Genomic DNA, 18,503 nt, shown 5'->3' with positions numbered 1-18,503 from the left:
TAAAAAAAGTCAGCTGCAGATGGGTTTATCCAGCAGAAATGCACAGCTTGTGACAGAGGTCTTCCTGAGTATCAGGGAAATTGGACCACTGGCTGACAGCTCAAAAGCTGACCAGTATACTGGAAAGATCCTCAGATAGGTACAATCAGGCAAACATTTAGTAGACTAACTACCATAGGTTTATATCTTCCAGAAAATTAATGTAATATTTTATATTTTATCAATATTTCTAATCTGTTCACAAATGTGGGGTCTATGCATATATTTTTTTAAAAGATAATCTGTGTCGCACTCCACAAAACTTTGACTGCACCTTCCTAAACAAACCAAAAGTCACAAAGGCACAGGACCACCATGAGCTGCTATAAAGATTTATTTAACGCTTTCGTCAGTTGTGAACTATGACTTTGTCAGAATAAAATGCAGTAAGAAAAGCTAACACATATAACCCCAACCTGACCATAACTGATTAATTAGACAAGTTACAATTAGTTTTTAAAGTGCCAACACTCATAACAAAAATATAAATATAATACAATGCATCATGTAACACAACATTCTATGCTTCTATTATAATACATATAAAAACACATCTATTATGTCCTAAAGATATATAAAATTTAATAATCCTAAAATGTCTGACATATGATTAAAAATAAAACTCAGATTTGATTTTTAAATAACTAACTAATGATATAACTTTACACCTGGGGGATTCACCGCATTGACCCTCAATTGCCACAGCAATTCTTTATACTCTTAAGAAGGTGTCACTGGGTCCCCCCCCCCCTCTCTCATCCAAAGCTACATGTTCTAATACATGAAATTTAAAATTATGTTCGGTAAACTGAATAAGGTGTTTTGCCAACGCATTTTTATTACCACCTCTCCCTATATCATACATATGCTGGTAGATGCGTGTCCTAAAAGCATTTTTAGTTTTCCCCACATAATATCTTTCACAAACCTGGCACAGAGCTAAGTAGACCACATTTTTGGTACCACAATTGCTCTTATGCCAAGATTGCACTACCCCGATAAGGAAGGTATTTCAACATCATCTCCTTCAAATATAAACCTACACTGAGAGCAATGGCCACATTTCATGGTATATCCACCCTGTTGCATACCTGTTTCACTCTACTTTCCAACATATTTTTTATATACCACTTTGGGTTTTTGTCCTATTTTACTCACCACTTGTTTATCATTTTTCAGTAAAAAACAATTCTTATACAATATATCTCTAAGCTCCGAGAACTGGGGAGTATAAGTCAAAATCAATGCTCTCCCAAAAGAACACTGGTTGTCCCTTGAGGTACTACTTCTATTAAAATTAACATTTTCTGGTTCAGATTGTGGGTCAACGCCCACACCTAAACCCAAAAGTGGATAAAAATATCCTACTTCCCTTTTCTGAGTGACTTCTCATAATATTGGATCTAAAAATTCACGTGCATACCCTTTTTTACTCAGCATATTACATGACACATCTCTTTCATGGTAAACATATCTCACTTATTCTGGCTAATCTAACCCCCTGTCCCTTAACAAGTGACGACTTCTGGTATATGGGGTGACAGCTTTCACTCATGTGCTTGAGTAAGTGGGTTTTCTGTAGATAGTAGAAGTGAATTTCTTCATCTGCCTATTTTTATCAATCCGAATATCCAAATAGTTGATGTACTCATTACTGGTTTCCATAGTAAATTGTAAGAAACTAGTACTGGTGTTCAAATAATTAAAAAATTCTTGTAACTGATCTTGATCCCCTCCCCACAAAAGGAGGATGTCATCTGGATATCTGCCATAAAATTGACATAGCTTATATTTTAACAAAAACCTTTTCAACCTCCCATTGTGTAAGCACTACATTAGCAAACATGGGGGCACAAACTGCACCCATAGTGACTCCAGAGGTTTGTCTGAATAGTTGGCCTTCAAACAGGATGAAATTATTTTCTGGGACCAACTCCATTAAGGTCCGAAATATAAGTATTCGATCATGTGAATATGGGTATTCTTACATAAAAAAATCATAAAATAGTTCCACGCCCTCTAAATGTGGAACACCATTAAACAAATCCTTCAGGTCAATTGTTGCCCATGTACTATCTTCACTACAAATCCTGCTTAATTTTTCTAAGACAGTCAAATGAGTCTGTAATAACATGGGAAAATTTAAACAAACATTTTTTAGATGATAATCCAAGAATTTAGCTATTGCTAAGGTCTTACATGCCTTTGCACCAACAATTGGTCTTGGGGGCGGGGGTTGGTGGTGTCCTTGTGGATCTTTGGGATCCCAGAATTTGTAGGGATCCTTGGATTAGTTTGAGTCATAAATTCACACTCATTTTTTTGTATCTGGTCATTCATCAATAACTCATATAAAGTAATATCAATCTTCCTATAAGCTATATTTAGCTCATTAATTGACACTTTGTTCATAACAGTCACCATATAAATGACTCAACATGCTATTCACATATCTTTGCGGGTCCATCACCAAATGGAGTAGTGTCTATGTATATATTTTTTAAAAAGATAATCTGTGTCACACTCCACAAAACTTTGACTGCACTTTCCTAAACACTAAGGAAAACCTTCACGTATACAACTAGTACACAAAGGGCATGTCACAGACTTACCTTTTTGTCCTTAGCACCTCTTTCTGGTGTTCTGTAAGCACCCTTTCCTTAGGCTGTGTTGGTGGAATAAACACAAAATCCACAGATTTTTCTTCCTCTAAAAGCAGCTCACGACAAGCTCTTTTTGGTGATGAGAAATCCAGCTTCAGCTAGTAAAGGGGACAAATATTTTAAAGTAATACGCTTTCCTAAAAAGATTGTAGCGAAAAGTAAATAGGCCTTGCAGCCTATCAATTCAAAATTCACAAAAATATCAAACCTTGTACAGAATTGTTAATACTTACTTTTGCTGGAGCCACACGAGTTGGTGTACCTTTCTCCTTCAGTTCTTCCGCTCGTGACAAAAGAGACTCACGTTTTCCAACAGATTTAACTTCCATTCCACTAATCTTGGTACTCAACTGTGAACTTTCAACCTACAAAGTGCCAACAAAAAAGTTAGACCACTTGGTAAACTTCATTTAATAAACAAATCATCATTGGTAATCAAATGAGACTCCAAAGACTAATCCAGAGACATTTTTACTTATTTACACGTAGTTCATCAGGTCAATCCCACTAGCACAGCACATTCTTTTCATGGATGACCAGAGGTGGTATTCACACCTACGAATGAAAATCTGGTGACGGGAATGGGGAAATTCTCCCTACTCTTTCACTAGTGGGTGTCAAAGGACTGCTGCTAGCTGGAGGAGGAAAATAAATGAGATAGCCTGCCTGATGACAGTATGCAATAGGAAAATGTGGTACCTTTACAGCTTGCAGAGACAGATTACTGAATTGCATGAAAGTGGTTTAGATGACACTACGCTGGATTACCTCGATAAAGAGCAGTCTGCAGATAATAGCGCAATATGATGGGGAGAGGTTACAGAAAAATGTGTGTGTTGGAAAGAAGCTGTTGCTGGCAGGAAGACTTTGTGAACAGAAGAAAGGAAGGAAGTGCAGTCAGGATAAACAAAGTGTAATGCTGTCAGAAACTTACAAAGATTGTGGCCGGAGGAAAGCCTGCTCAGGATTTATGCTGCAGTAGCAGCTGAAACAGAAAAAATGGGGGAGTAGTTAAGACAGTGCAAAAGATCCACAATAAAAATACAAATAAAGGTACCTATATAATCACATTTATTTAGGCAAACTGATGGAACCCTTGGGTTTTAGGGTAAGATTTAATGATGCAACTTTTGAAGCTTTCCAGATATTGGAAAGATTTTTGTTTTTACTGAAGGAAAAAGAAGGATATTTGCCCATGGAATGAATTCATGGCTGCTATCTCAAATGGTCAAAATAATAACAGTGACAGTGAAATTCAGAACTGAAGTGGTGAACAAATCAGAAATTAAAGTATTTTTCAAAGGCTTAGGTTTACATACATGCAAGAAATTACTGTGGGAACATTGAACTTTGTGGAAGACCAACTCCACTACATATTTCGTGTAATTAAGGTGAATGAACAAATTAATGTAAGGCATACTGGACAGCCAAAAAGCTTTTCATATTAGTGACGGTGATAAAAAGATGTAATTAATGTGGGGAAACAGGTACACTGCAAGACACTAATATTCAAAATGCATGAAAGAGGGGCATCTATGGTTTGAATGCAAAAAGAGGGGGAAATCAAAAACACAACACTAATGGTAAAGTGAGTTACAGACCGTTTTGGAAAATAAAATATCAAAAGATGAGGATTCTTCTCTCTCTCAAAAGGATGAAAGTACTGAAACTAAAAAGAATGATATCAAGCAAGTTAAAAAACACAAAAAACCCCAAAAAGGTGGTGGTGTTCCAACAAGAAACAGATATGAGGTATTAAGAGAAAAATGAAAAAAGAAAGTGAAGACGGTAAACAGCAAACTGGCCAAAAAACAAAAAGTGTCTTCACTTTACTCCGGTAGAAAAACAGAAAGGAAGAAGACAACTTTAACATTATTTATTAATGTAGTTAAGTGTAAGTAAAGTAAGGTGTGCTACAACATTAATGCGCTGTCAAATATGAAACAAGATACTGCTTGTTTACTAGATGCAAGATTTCTGAATGCAGAACAAAAGTTAGAATTCAAAAACTGGGGGAGAGGGAATTACTGCAAAGCATGGGAAAAGAAGAATTATCTGGGACTGATGCATTAATAAATACCGAAACAAACGTATTGGACACAAAGTGGTGATGCCAGAGAGAACAGATTACCATATCACACAAAGGGTGTCAAGAATAGGGGCATTATGTGCATACACAGAAATATAAAAACAGTAAAGATGCCGGATGTTATGAAAAAAACATTTTATGCCAAATATGGCTATGGCGTTTTAGGGAGATGCTAACGGTGACCTCAGAGAAAGAAAGAGAAAGAAAATGAATGGAGATGTGAAAAAGTGTACAAACAAATTAGCTTACACCTTGTTCAATAAAGGCAAAGTAAGGGGATATAACTATACAAGAACAAATTTGCACACAAACAGATTTTGTTTTCAAGGAATACCTAAAAATGCACTATGGAGGAAGCAAAGGCTTTAAGCCAGCATGCAGAAGCCCTGGTATGAAACAGTTCAGCTATTCTGGCAAAACAGGTATCTACCATCTTCTCCCAACCCAAGACATATTGGATCTCCTTAGAATGACACTAACTATGCCGCCGATTGTTAAAGCCAATTAGTTTTGTTTAGTAGAACCACTATGAAATTGCCACACACAAAGTGTCACATCACAGACCAGGGCAAGCCACTGTTCCTAAACCAACCAAGGTCAAGCAATTCAACCTCAATGCCAGACCTCGCATGGTGAAGCAGGCATTTACATCCCCAAACAAAACATGCAATATGGACTAAACTAGTAGGCTGTATTCCCCCATCGATACATGCCTTCCTCTCCAAGTTGCTCCCTCGTCAGCAAAAATAAAAATGTCTTGGGTTTCAAAAAACAGATCAGACACTTCTTCAGAAAGAACCATCTCTAGAGGCCATATCCTAGTCTGGTCCCAAAGACCACTCCCAAACCTTCCCAGAGGGGACAAAAGTAGTAAACTCTAAGAAAGGGAGCATGCAAATTTGTTTAAATACAATAATTCAACTGCAGGAGCACCAACTGGGCAAAACAGCTTTCATGAAGCCAGGCAAGAGCTCATTTTGTAATAGTGGTGGTACCTACACATCCCTCTCTCCCCAACCAGGAATGCAGTAAACACTGCCCTCTCAAAATAAGTGGTTTATTCTACACTGGATGTGTGTTCAAAAATCACCATTATTGTTTTTTTCTTTTTAGTTGAAAGGAGAAACTGCTCTTTGGGGAACATTCTTTCTATACAAGTTCAGCTACCTGTACATATCCAGCAAGCTAATAGCCTCTTTACTTTAGTCGGGATAGTGAGTAAGAAAGTAACTGAATGACCTGAATCAATGAAACTTCTGATACTATTTTAGGCATCAGTGAGGTATTCATTTTATGGCTTACCTTGGACCCAATATAACACTGTGTAGAACCACCCTCGCATATAACATTTCATGTCACAGATTGTTTTGGCAAAGGTAACAATCACAAGAAGGATTTTGAAGAAGAGAAGTTATGGGCCACTGACGTGCTGTGATCAAAAGGAATTACTGTTTTAACAGAATCAAGTTGGGGTTCCATGAGGCTTCTTTTGGGGTTTAGATATAAGAAAGGTCTCAGTGAGAAGTGGGTGGATGAAGGGCAGTCCTCAATGCATGCTAACTGTAATGCCACAGAGAGGCACTTTAACAAAAGTACAAGACAGCCCACTGTGAAACAACTCTTAAAAAATACTGCAAAATTGGTGGTTCTTCATAGTTTCTATGGGTGGAAGCTCCCACCAAAAGCCAGAATGCTTTGGCTACTGCCCAGTCGCTGATTTGGAACTCGCTCAACATTGGATAGTCAGTAACAGGCAACAGTTCAACTCTTTAAAAATTGAGGCTTTGATGGTGCATTCCACCTTGATGGACTCTTCCCTACCAGTTTTTTCACACATCTATCATCAGGGACAAACTTGCTTTTGTGTCTAAGGTGCACAACCTCAGCATGACCCCTGATGACAGACCAAGTCTTAAGGACCACATTTTAGCTGTTGTCAAAGTCCACATTTCCATCTCTGGAACATCAGCTGTATCATGCACCTTATACCACTTTATTTAAGATTTGTGTACCGTGAAAGTCCGACTTGGAACGAGCCAATTTTCAGAGAATGCCCAGGGAGAAACGCTCCAGACACATCTTTGCAACATGGGGAGAAAACCGCAGCACCTGGAGGAAACCCACACGAGCTTAGGGAGGATATGCAGACTCCGCACAGAAGGCACCCCAGACGAAAATCGAATCGAAGAACCTCTTGCTGTGAGGTGATAATGTTAACCGCTGCACCACTGCACCATCCAATAGATGGCTACTCCTGCTGCTCTTCCAACTGTAGTCCATGTTTCATCACAATTGGATTACTGCAATGGTTTACATATTGGCCTGCTTGAAACTGAGCTGTTAGACGTTCAATTTGTTCAAAACTCTGCTGCCCACCTTCTCACTGGGGCTTCAAGTTATAATCATATTTCCTCAATTCTACCCTAACTCCATTGGTTATCTCTCAGAAAACATATTTCCAAGACCCTGGTTTTACTTTATGCTGCCCTTCATAATTTGGCCCCTCCCTATTTCAGAGATCGTGTGTCCCAAGTCTGACACTATATTCCAGTTCCTTGGGACTGCATGAGGTGTTCGTTCTTATGATCTTGATACCCATTGTTCTTCACTCTTTCAGCAATCAGGGCCCTTTAAGAAACATGCTTCCTAACTAGTTGCATAACAATGGTCTCAAAACACACTTTTTTTACCTTACTTTTAGTTAATTTAACATTTTACTGTTAGCATGAATTTTCTTCATGCTTATTTAACCTACACAATGTCTGGGTTGAGGCACTACAATAAACCTGAGTTTGGAATCCTTATCCCAGTATGGCAGTTAAACAGATATTACAGTTGGACATCTCACACCCATTCCTGCTCTGGCCACCCTCTAAAATCTCTATCTTACTAGCAGAGGTACAGGCCTTAAGCTTCCCTCTTCATTTTTTGCAGGTGGCTGGGATGAATGAATGGCATATGTGGCAAAGCTTCACTTCATAAATTAAAAATATGACTCCAGCTGACTACCACCATAATTAAACCATTTCTCACCCCTATATCTACCTTTTCCTTACATCCAATCGCTAGCTGTTGCATAAAGTACCCATTAAGAAAACTTAAAACCTGCGCAGCTTCTAACAACCTCCCATATGAATTCCTTAAATTATCCGACTCAATAACATATCCCATCACCATCCTACTGAATAGATCAATACAGGAATTCTATGTTGCATCACTGTGGAAAAAATGATATGCAACATCATTACACAAAGGAGGTAACTTCATAGAGATAGGAGACTTCAGACCTATTGCAGTCTTATCCACACTCTCAAAAACACTAAAGAAATGTGTTCAGAAACAAATACTTAAATATATGCTTGCTGTAAATATTCTAACCACCATCAAACATGGATTCAGAGCAGCACAAAGCACTACAACTACTCTTGCAGCAGTCCTACAAAACATAATTAAAGCCAGAGACAACAAGCTAGTCTCTACACTCGCCCTAGACCTCTCTACACCTTTCGAGTACAGTCTCCTCAATACTTATAATGAAAATCCAAGGTTTCTCTAACTCCACCCTTGACTGGTTCACCAGCTATCTGCCTGTCTCCAATCAGTAAAATGGCAGCCTGCTCTCTCCCCTTTTCTTCCGGTTAATACTGGAGTCCCACAAAGCTCTAGCCTTGGCCCTCTAACATATTTGGAAATGACCTCCATACATTCACACAGCAAGCTTCACTAATTCAAATGCAGATGATGCTACCCTTATCTGCTGAGCAGATCCCTTCCTCACCTACAGACCATCACACAAAGCTTTCAACTCTGTTGAAAATTTTCTAACAATCCACTTAATCTCAATACTAAAAAGTTAATCCTTTTCCCCCCAAACAATGACACATTCAAGAGAAAATTTCAAAATTACAGCCCTAAATAATACCAATATTGAATTTGTCTCCCATATCAAATTACCAAGTGTAATAACTGATGACTGACTGAAATTCGACTTGCAAATTTAAAATTCCATTAAATAAATAAATAAATAAATAAATAAAAAATAAAACAGAAACTAGATATACTCTACTGATCAAAAAATAGCTCACCACACAAACTGAAGTTACACTGCCTTATTGTATTTTGCACCTATTCTTATAAATCTACAAACTTCTCTCAAATCTAAACTTTGTGTTGCAACAAAACTGACAGATTTGCAGCTAATAAATCCTTTAAACCACATCCCTGTTTTTCTCTTAAAACATTAAACTGGCCAGAACTACCACAATATCTCCAGTATACTCAACAACTTCATGCCCATAAAGTGATACATAACCCTTTATCAAGCCCAGCAATCAGCTCTATTTTTACTCAATACTCACCTAACCATACACTACAATATTTAGAACAGCAAATAATTTCTATGTATAAACCTAATAAATCTATAGGACATCTCCTACACTCAAACTCTGTTGCCATTCATTGTATTAACATAGCCTTAAAAATCAGAGCACTTGCAAGTACTCATCTGTTTAAAGACTCCGAAAACATCTCTCAACCAAGCCTGGCTTTGCCCATGTATCACTCTTCGCTAACCACTGCCAGCTCTACTAAATTAAACCAGTCACTGCTTGAACCTGCTCTTCCTACATTATTCATCATCTCCGTAAAATGTACTTTTTCTACTCTGTCTTTTCCACTTTGCCTATCACTGCTCCTATTTGCTTGCAATTTTATTACTCTCATTTGTTGATTTTGGTAACTCTGCTGTTTTGAATTACATTGTTTAATTTGCTAATTTTTCATTGCAATTATGTAATGATAATATGTTAGGAGCTTTTCTCCCTCAGCCACCACTGAAAATGGGACCTGTGCCCAGCTGGACCTTCCCGGTAACCAGGAAAAAAGCAGGTTCCAGTCAGGTTATGACTTGAGACTGACCACCATACTGTCACTCTGGAGATCTGCACACTGAAGACACCAAACTATAAAAAAGTAAGGATTCTGAACTGTGACAGTAGCAGAAGAAATGCTGAAACATGTTCTCTGTTTAGTATATAACAATCAACAGGTGCTGACTAGAGAAGCTCTGAGTGCAAAAGCAAGAGTTCAAAAATGCAATACACTGAATATCTGCAAGGAATTCCCAATAGATATCCATTCTACAAGGCTTTTTTTTGTCAGATTTATACTACCACCACAACATACATCACGTACAATATGAATTGCGCAATGTATAAATTCTAGAAAAAACACTTAAGGAATGAAAATGATTTATGCTTGCTGCCTGTTTCCCAACTGGGTTGGTGGGCTACTATGGGACCCCTTTACAACCACTACCCACGTCTTAAGACAAATATATCAAAGGTACAAATAGGAAAGAAGTAATTAAGACTTAACCATTACTGCAGGTCACAGTACAGGTAGAAGTGTGTAACAGTCAAACTACCACATAATCATCTTACTCAAGTTAAGCATGTCAAGTTACTTAGAAAACATGGCAAGTTTGGCATCGCATGATTCAAGTGCAGCAGACTACTAAAGGTAGCCATATGATACACTATCCACCATTCATAGAGCAATCACACATACTGGGGAAACAGTGCATTCAAAATTGGCCATCAGTCATTTTAGGAAAAAAAAAAAATTAAAATTTGCAAAATTAACTCACATAATCCAGTATAGTGAAAATTACTTACAGCATCAACGTACGGCCCACTGGATTCATCAGGTACATCAACTGTTTCAAAAGCAGGACACAACAGTGGAGTTTTCTGTTTAACTTTACTCAATACAGATCTATAAAAAAAAGGACACAAAAAACAGTTCTCAATACACTCAGCAATAGACAATGGTGTTCGCTGAAAAACAATCCTATGAAAACGGGCAGCAGTCAATTAATCTTCATGAGTGTCTTACAGCAGATTCAGGCTTACTTGGGGATATACCTTACAAACTTATGCGTGCAGGTGCTGTACAAAATCAATGACCACTACCATCTCACAAGAGAAGCTGTCATGTCTATGAAGTTTCTGATTTTATCCAAGAAAAAAATAAGTTATGTACTTACCATAACGTTCGATGTTTGTAGTCCACCTCACCCCTCCATTCTTACACTTGGGATCGGAGCCAAACCTCGGCTCCGACTCGGCCATTCTCTAGCTCAAAAACTTCTGGTTGGCTCGTGGTTAGGAGGTATCCCACAATGCACCACTAACGTAACCCAGATCTTGTTTGTTGCAAGGAGAAACATACAGAGACAAAGAACAAACCATGTTGAAAGGACCCAACATAACAATAAGGCAGTAGTCACTCTACTCCCAGGTCCTCAAGGAGGGGGCAGGAGGGAGGGTTTGTAAGAATGAAGGGCGAGATGGACAACAATCAAACGTTACGGTAAGTACATAACTTCTTTACGTTCTGTACTCCTATCTCACCTTCATTCTTACCCTTTAGACAGCGCCCCCAGCACCTTCATCTTGGGCGGCTCACTGGAAAATGCTCCAGAGTACTGTGGAACCAAAGGAAGACCTGTTCCTGGAAGCCATATCCAATTTGTAGTGAGTAATGAATGTATGAGGTGAAGCCCATGTTGCTGCTGCACAGATATCTATAGGAATTTTTGCCTGAAAAGCTACCGAGGTAGACATAGACCTGGTCGAATGAGCTTTCACCTTGAAGGGAAGATCTTTGTCACTGGATGTATAGACAAAGGAAATGCAGCTGGAAATCCAGTGAGACAATGTGGTTTTAGAAACTGGAAGGCCCTTCCTTGTATCTGAAAAGGAAACAAACAATTGATCGGACCTTATGAAATTCTTAGTTCTGTCAAGATAAAAACTCAACTGTCTATGCAGGCCCAGTTGGTGAAATCTGTACTCTGCCTTGTTAGAAAAATTACAAGAAAATTGGAAGAAAACAGGTAATTCAATGGACTGATTAATATTGGCCTGAGAAGAAACTTTAGGAACAAAGGAAGGGTTTTTCTCCATAAGGAGACCCTATCTCTGTGAAATACCAAATAAGGAGGGCTTAATGGAAAGAGCTTGCAGTTCAGAGACCTTCCTTGCAGATGTAATAGCCACTAAAAATATAGTTTTCCATGGTAAGAACTTAAGGTCACAAGTTGCTGAAGGTTCAAAAGAGTTTGAAGTAAGTCTATGGAATACAAAATTCAAATCACATGGTGCCACCAGATCCATGACTGCAGGTCTTAAAGTGGCCCCTTTAAGGAAAGCTCTATACAGTCTATGAGTCATAAGGTTAGGGTCATTAGCCAAATGAAAGGTAGAAATAGCTGCCAGTTGAACTTTAATAGTGGTAGCCTGCTAAGCCCTTGAGGGCACAACTGAGACAGGAACTCTAAAATGGCAGAAATGGGAGCTGTGTAAGGATCAAGGTTTCTCTCACGGGCCCAAAAGGAGAATCTCTTCCATTTACTGGTATAAGTCTATCTGGTAGAAGATTTGTGAAAAGATGTCAGAATAAGTATAACCTCAGGAGAAAAGTCATGAAGCCTGACTACGGATGGAACTGGAGCAGCCAAGCTGTCAAACTAAGGGTGTGGACAGAGGGATGGAACACTCCTGACTTGTGCATCAGCAAATCTGGCACTTGGTCCAGAGTCCACGATTCGGCCATTAGATGAGGTCTGAGGAAGGGGAACCAAATCTGTCAAAGTCAGTAAGGAGCAATTAGAATCATTTTGCCTCCCAAGGATATTGCTTTCTGAATTACCTTCGATATCAGGGGGAATGGTGGGAAAGCATAGAGAAGTCCCGAGGGCCAATCGTGAACGAGTGCATCTCTGGGCATCTCCCCTTCTGGGGGAATTAGGGTGAAGTAGCTGCTGCATTTGGCATTTAGAGGGGTGGCAAATAGATCGCAGCAAGGCTGACCCCATTTGTGAAAAATATGTTCCGCAATGTGTGTGTTCAGAGACCACTCGTGAGGCATCAGAATAGCCCTGCTGAGCCTGTTGGCTATCACGGTGGATTTCCCCAGAATGTGTGTTGCAACCAGAAAGCGTTGGGAAGACCCTGCTCACTCCCACACTCGAAGGGCTTCTCTGCAGAGTGGGATAAGATTTGGTCCCTCCTTGTTTGTTTATGTACCACACCACCGACATATTGTCCGTGTGGATCTCAATTATCCCTAGAGGAAGAAAGCTGTGAAGTGCTTGCAATGACAGAAGCACTGCTCTTATCTCCAAGACGTTGATATGCAAATGAGCCTCGTGTTCCTGCCACGTGCCTTGGACTGTTCTCCCTAGATAATACCCCCCCCCCCAATCTGGGAGGCATCCTTGGTCACGGTGGCAAGGGGGGGGTGGAACAAACGGTCTGCCTGTGTTTAGATGGCTGGTCTGGGTCCACCAGCGAAGATCCTGTTTGCACAATTCTGTTACCAGGATGGGGTGAGAAAGAGGTAGATGCTGCAGTGACCATTGGACAAAAAGTAACCACTGCAGAACCCTCATGTGCAGTCTGGATAAAGGAACTAATGTTATTGTTGATGCCATCGTCCCTAACAACTTGAGCACCATCTTTGCTTTGGCTTTTCTTAGAGGAAGTAAGCTCAAAATTTGTTCCCTGAGGTTCTGAATTCTTTCTATGGGAAGGTAAGCCCTCACTGAGACTTTGTTTATTTTGGCGGCAATAAAATTCACATGCTGAGAGGGCGATAATGCAGATTTTTGCCAATTTACTGTAATCCCTAACTGCAAGCAAGTTGCAATGGTAGGGTCCCTGACCTGTAACAGTAGATGCCTGGTGGTGGCAGTCAGGAGCCAGTCATCCAGGTACGGAAACACTTAGAATTCCCCAACGTCTCAAGTGAGCCATTACCACTGCCATGCATTTGGTGAACACCCTGAGGGCTGTGGTGAGACCAAAGGGCAGGGCACAAAACTGGCAATGACTGGCTCCCAGCCGGAAGCGTAAGTGACTCCTTGATGCCCTGTTCATTTTGATATGGTAGTACGCATCTTGGAGGTCTATGGAGCACATCCAACCATCTTTCCCTACCAACGGGAATATAGACTGTAAGGTGACCATTCGGAACTTGGACTTCTGTACAGATTTGTTCAATTTGCTGAGATCCAAGGTCTCAAATCCCCTGCTCTTTTTGACACCAAAAAGAATTTGGAGTAAAGTCCCTAATCCTACTTGGTCTGCGGGGATGGGTTGGATGACTCTCTTTATGAACAACTTTTGGATTTCTAGAGTTGCTGAATCCCTGTGATTGGGTGGAACATCTGGGATTCATCTGATCCGAGGAGGTGGAGAAAGTAAGGGAATATGGTAACCTCTAGTAATTATCCTTAATACCCACTTGTCTTGAGTGATATCGTGCCAGGCTTCTGGGTATAAGGATATGCGACCCCCGACTGGCTCCAGAGACACACAGTCAGGACTTCTTTCAGGAGCGCTGATAGGGACGACCACAAAAGGAATCACAGTCTCCCTGGTTCTTCGGGCTTCCCCTGCCTCTAGGGCGGCATCTACCATTACTTCCTCCTCCTCTGCCTCTGGAGAAGGAATCACCTTGTGCATCCTGAAAAAACCTCTACGACTTCTTGAACCACATTTTACCGCCCTTCTATCCTCTGGGATAGGGTCTAGAAGGAACGGAAAAACCGACTCCCACAGCAGACAGGGTTTTTCCTTTCTGTTCGCACCTGGTGAATGTGTCTTCACCTTGGTTCCAAACAATGAGGATCCATCAAAGGGAGTGTTGGTAAATGTAGACTTAAAGTCCTGTGTAAAGTTACACAATTGCATCCAGGAGTGTCTTCTAAGAGCAACTCTTGAACCCGTTGCCCTACTCGTTCCATCAGCTGCGTAAGATATCAGCCTCATGGAGGATTTACAATAGAATTTAAGGTAGACATCTGCGCATTAACCTTCTCAGATACTGCTTCAGATACGTTACCTTGCAGAGTCTCTCCCAGTTCTTTTAGGAGATCTCTCTGGAGCCTTGTGAAATGAGACAGGTAGTTCAGCGATCTAAGTCTAAAAGCCACTGAAGAAAAGACACGCTTCCGTTACCTATCCCATCGTTCGAGACTCATTGTTCGGTGGATGGATAGTGGAGGAAGTTTCAGCAAGTTCCTTTTTGGTGGCTGCTGCCATCACCATGGCATCTACTGGAACGCCCTTAGTAAGAAAGTCTGTCCTGAGGTGCTGACAAAAATTTATTTGGTCTTCTAGGAACCGGTTCCACAGAATCTGGAGACTCCCACACCTTTCGACACATTAGATCCAGCAGCTCGTCAAAAGGTGGAGACACCCAAGAGGTGGAGAGTTGAAACCCGAAAGCCTTCAGGTACACTGACTCCACATCAGAAGGGGATGTGGTGGGCCAGCCGCATCTCTGTTTCAGGATCGCAAGGATATCTGCGAATGAGATATCAGAGGACGACTTGGGGGACCCTTATGACTTCTCAAGGTCAGTGTCTGATGTAATGGACTCATCAGGGGAGTCAACATGTTTCCTCTTACAAGTTTTCTTCCAAGGTGGCTCCTCAGAAGGGTATTCTGGGGAGACCTCGGAACACTGGGGACCACTCATGGAGATTCCTGAGACTGCGAGTCTCTACTGTGTTGGGAGAGAGAGGGAGCTGAGACTGCAACTGGTGCTTTAGGGGGAAGAGTGTCAGTACCTCTGGTTGAAACTGAAGACCTGGACAGCACACATCACCTCGAAAGCCGATCCTCCTGGCTCAGAGGATGTCCCCCCGCTCCGAAGATGAAGAGGCAGTCCTCAGCACTGAGGAGATGGGCTCTGAGGCAGATGTGGGGTCCAAACTCACCAGAGCCGAAGCACCAAGAGGTAGGCTCGGAACCGAAGTTTGGTTCCAAGCGTTCCCCTCGGGGCCGACCAGAGAACTGAGGACCCTAGACCCCACGGATGGCACCGAAAGGGTCGGAGCGGATATCGGAACCGAGAGACTGAGATAAGCTGGAACCAACCTTTCCACAACCCTAGGAACCTACATATCTGGCTCTGAAGCCCCAGAGTGGCTCGGAGGAGCAATATCGAGGGGGGAGTATGGGCACATTAGGCTCCAGAGCTGACTGGGACGGAGCCAAAAGTAAATTTGCCAGCACCAAAGTCTGAAGCAGTCTGCGCACCACTCTCTCAACGTCATCAGAAAGGCTCCTAGAGGACCTGGAGGATAGACTGCGGGACCTAGATTGCTGAAAGATAGGCGACCTAAGAGTCAGGGAGACTGGTAGGAGTTCAGCTGACTGGCTCTGAGACACAGGCTCAGTTATCAGCTCCGAAACTGATGGATCCACAATCTAAACATCTGTCTGCACCAAAACCAGTGGAGCCGGCGAGGAAGTAGTCATTTTGGCAATTTTGTATGGTGGCTCTGACAACACAGAATGAGTGGGAGACTGCCTTTTTGTAGATTTGGCTTTCTCTTTCTTGGAGGATGGAGATTTAGAGCTGGAGGATGAAGAGGCCAACTCCTCATCAAAAGAATGCTTCAACAGTCCTTTCAAGATAAGCTTGTTCTTTCTCTCTTGAAGAGCACAGAGACTAAAGGCATGACAAAACAAGCAAGACCCTTGGAGGTGAATAGCACCCAAACAGTACACACACAGATGGTGCGCCCATCTGTTAAGGACATTTTCTGGGCACATTTTGTACATTTTTTTAAAGCTCGAAGGCTTGTGATCATTAGCATCCTTAGACAGTGCAATAAACAACTAAAGATAACAATGCACAAGAACTACCTCCAAACAGTTAGGCAACAGCAAAGACAAACAGGCATACAGAGGACTAAGTCCTCTAACTTAAACGGGCCTAGCCCTAATAGGTGAAGAAAGAAATAACCAGAGGACAAGGTCCTCTAACTAAACTGGGCCTAGCCCTGGGAGAAAAGACAAATAGAATGGAGGACTAGGTCCTCTAACTTAAACAGGCCTAGCCCTAGGTGAAAGGGAAAAATAGGAACAAGAACAATTAGCACAGCAATGCGAAAGTGATGCAGGGATACAAGAAGGTTAATGGAAGAACGGCCAATCAAAGCACAAACAGTACACACAGTAAACAATGCAGCAAATTATCTAAGACAGACACGGAATGTGATAACCCACTAAACTATAGAATATAATTATTTTTAGTCAGCAAATAACTAGAAAAAAAAACGTATTGAAAGTTTTCACGTAGCCACGGCCAAGAAGAAGCACATCTGAGCTCAAAGAGTGGCAAACGAGATCTGGGTTACGTTAGCAGTGCATTATGGGATACCTCCTAGCCATCAGCCAACCAGAAGTTTTTGAGCTAGAGAATGGCCGAGTCGGAACCTAGGTTTGGCTCCGATCCCAAGTGTAAGAATGAAGGCGAGATAGGACTACAGAACATCAAGTGTTTCGACTCTCAATTACTATGCTATACAACTGGTTGAAAAAAAAAGTTTTACATTTTCTTGTCATTTTACTGAAAAGTTAAAAGAAATGCACCATGTACACAGCAGTTCAAATATAATTAAATCAAACACCTAAACCTCAACACAAGATAGACAACACAAATTAAACTACCACATGTTTTTTGCAAGAAAGGCAAGACTACTGCACCTACACATTTCTATGCATACCTACTCTAAACAATACTTTAATAATGAAGCAGTTTAACTTGAAAGTTGGGTACTTCATTAACAAGAATACCAGCAATTAAAAACAAGTCTCCAAAGCTGGGCAACCTCAAGTTCAAACACCTGCAACAAAACTATCTTTTGAGAAGTTGGGCTGGATCTTTTGTCTTGAACTGCCATGTTCCCAACAATTCTACATTCTGATGGAAGAGGACGACCTGAGGAATTGAACATGTTTTAGGGAGCTTGTGGGCAGTCTTCAATATGGTTATGAAGTTTATTGTGTTTAGTAAAAAACATAGCTGTGTGTGAACTTACAGTAATAAACAATGCTTGAGTACACCACTTCAGCAGTACTATTCTTTATGCAATGAATAAAGCCAGGAGGCCAGGACATCTGCCTTGCAGACCAATCCTCCCCACAAAGTTTTCTTCAGACATCGCTTTAAGCCCAACTCATTTATGTCCGGACCTTATTCAGTGCAAATGAAGTTATGTCTGTCATTAATTTAGCTTCTTTTGGTGGATAATAGCTCTGTTGTGCTTTATTGTGCTTGCACACTGAAATACCTCTCTTCCATACATGTGCGCACTGTTGATTTGCCCATCTGTAGATACCTTCAGGTCTTTCTTCTATCAGCAGAGATAGAAACAGGGACCCTGTACTACAGCACTGACCTCCTAATTAAACATTTCCTATTATAGTACACTGGACATACACATTTACTATGTTAATTATAGGAGTTACTGCTGCGTTTACACAAATTAACATACCAGACTATATAAGGAATGCAGGGTAATGGTTTACAGGAGAACTTACAAGATAGCTGACAAAAGCTGCTCTGCTTTTGGATTGGATTGTATGCTTATAATTCTCACAGAAGTTACGGACAAATGTCCTTAAAGCTGCCTCACAGCTGCGCTATGCTGATACATTTTCGAAGCCAGCTGCCATGGTGGCTTGTTGCCCTAGCAGAATAAGCTTTTACTAGGGAGTCTAGATTTCTGTCTGCTGCTTTACAGCAAAAAATGTTATACTTGGACAGCTGCTTTGAGAGAATTTGCTAAATGGCTTGCCTTTTTTACATGGTTGGAAGGAAAATAACTGCTCCCCTTTCTTAATCTGCTT

General features: G+C 40.9%; 1 protein-coding gene across 1 annotated transcript in view; it reads right to left on the bottom strand.

The window, feature by feature from the left end:
• RIF1 (replication timing regulatory factor 1) overlaps positions 1–18,503 on the bottom strand; it is a gene marked incomplete in the record, with an annotated part of 1,305,990 nt that overhangs the window by 278,651 nt on the left and 1,008,836 nt on the right. The window contains 3 exon segments of the mRNA XM_044074885.1: positions 2,652–2,800; positions 2,936–3,067; positions 10,467–10,566. Of these exon segments, the coding sequence (XP_043930820.1) occupies positions 2,652–2,800; positions 2,936–3,067; positions 10,467–10,566 (381 nt within the window).

This window comes from Protopterus annectens, chromosome 6.part0 (assembly GCF_019279795.1).
Source record: "Protopterus annectens isolate FY-2018-M chromosome 6.part0, PAN1.0, whole genome shotgun sequence".
Lineage (NCBI taxonomy): Eukaryota > Metazoa > Chordata > Ceratodontiformes > Protopteridae > Protopterus > Protopterus annectens.
This window is presented reverse-complemented; position numbering and strand designations above follow the sequence as displayed.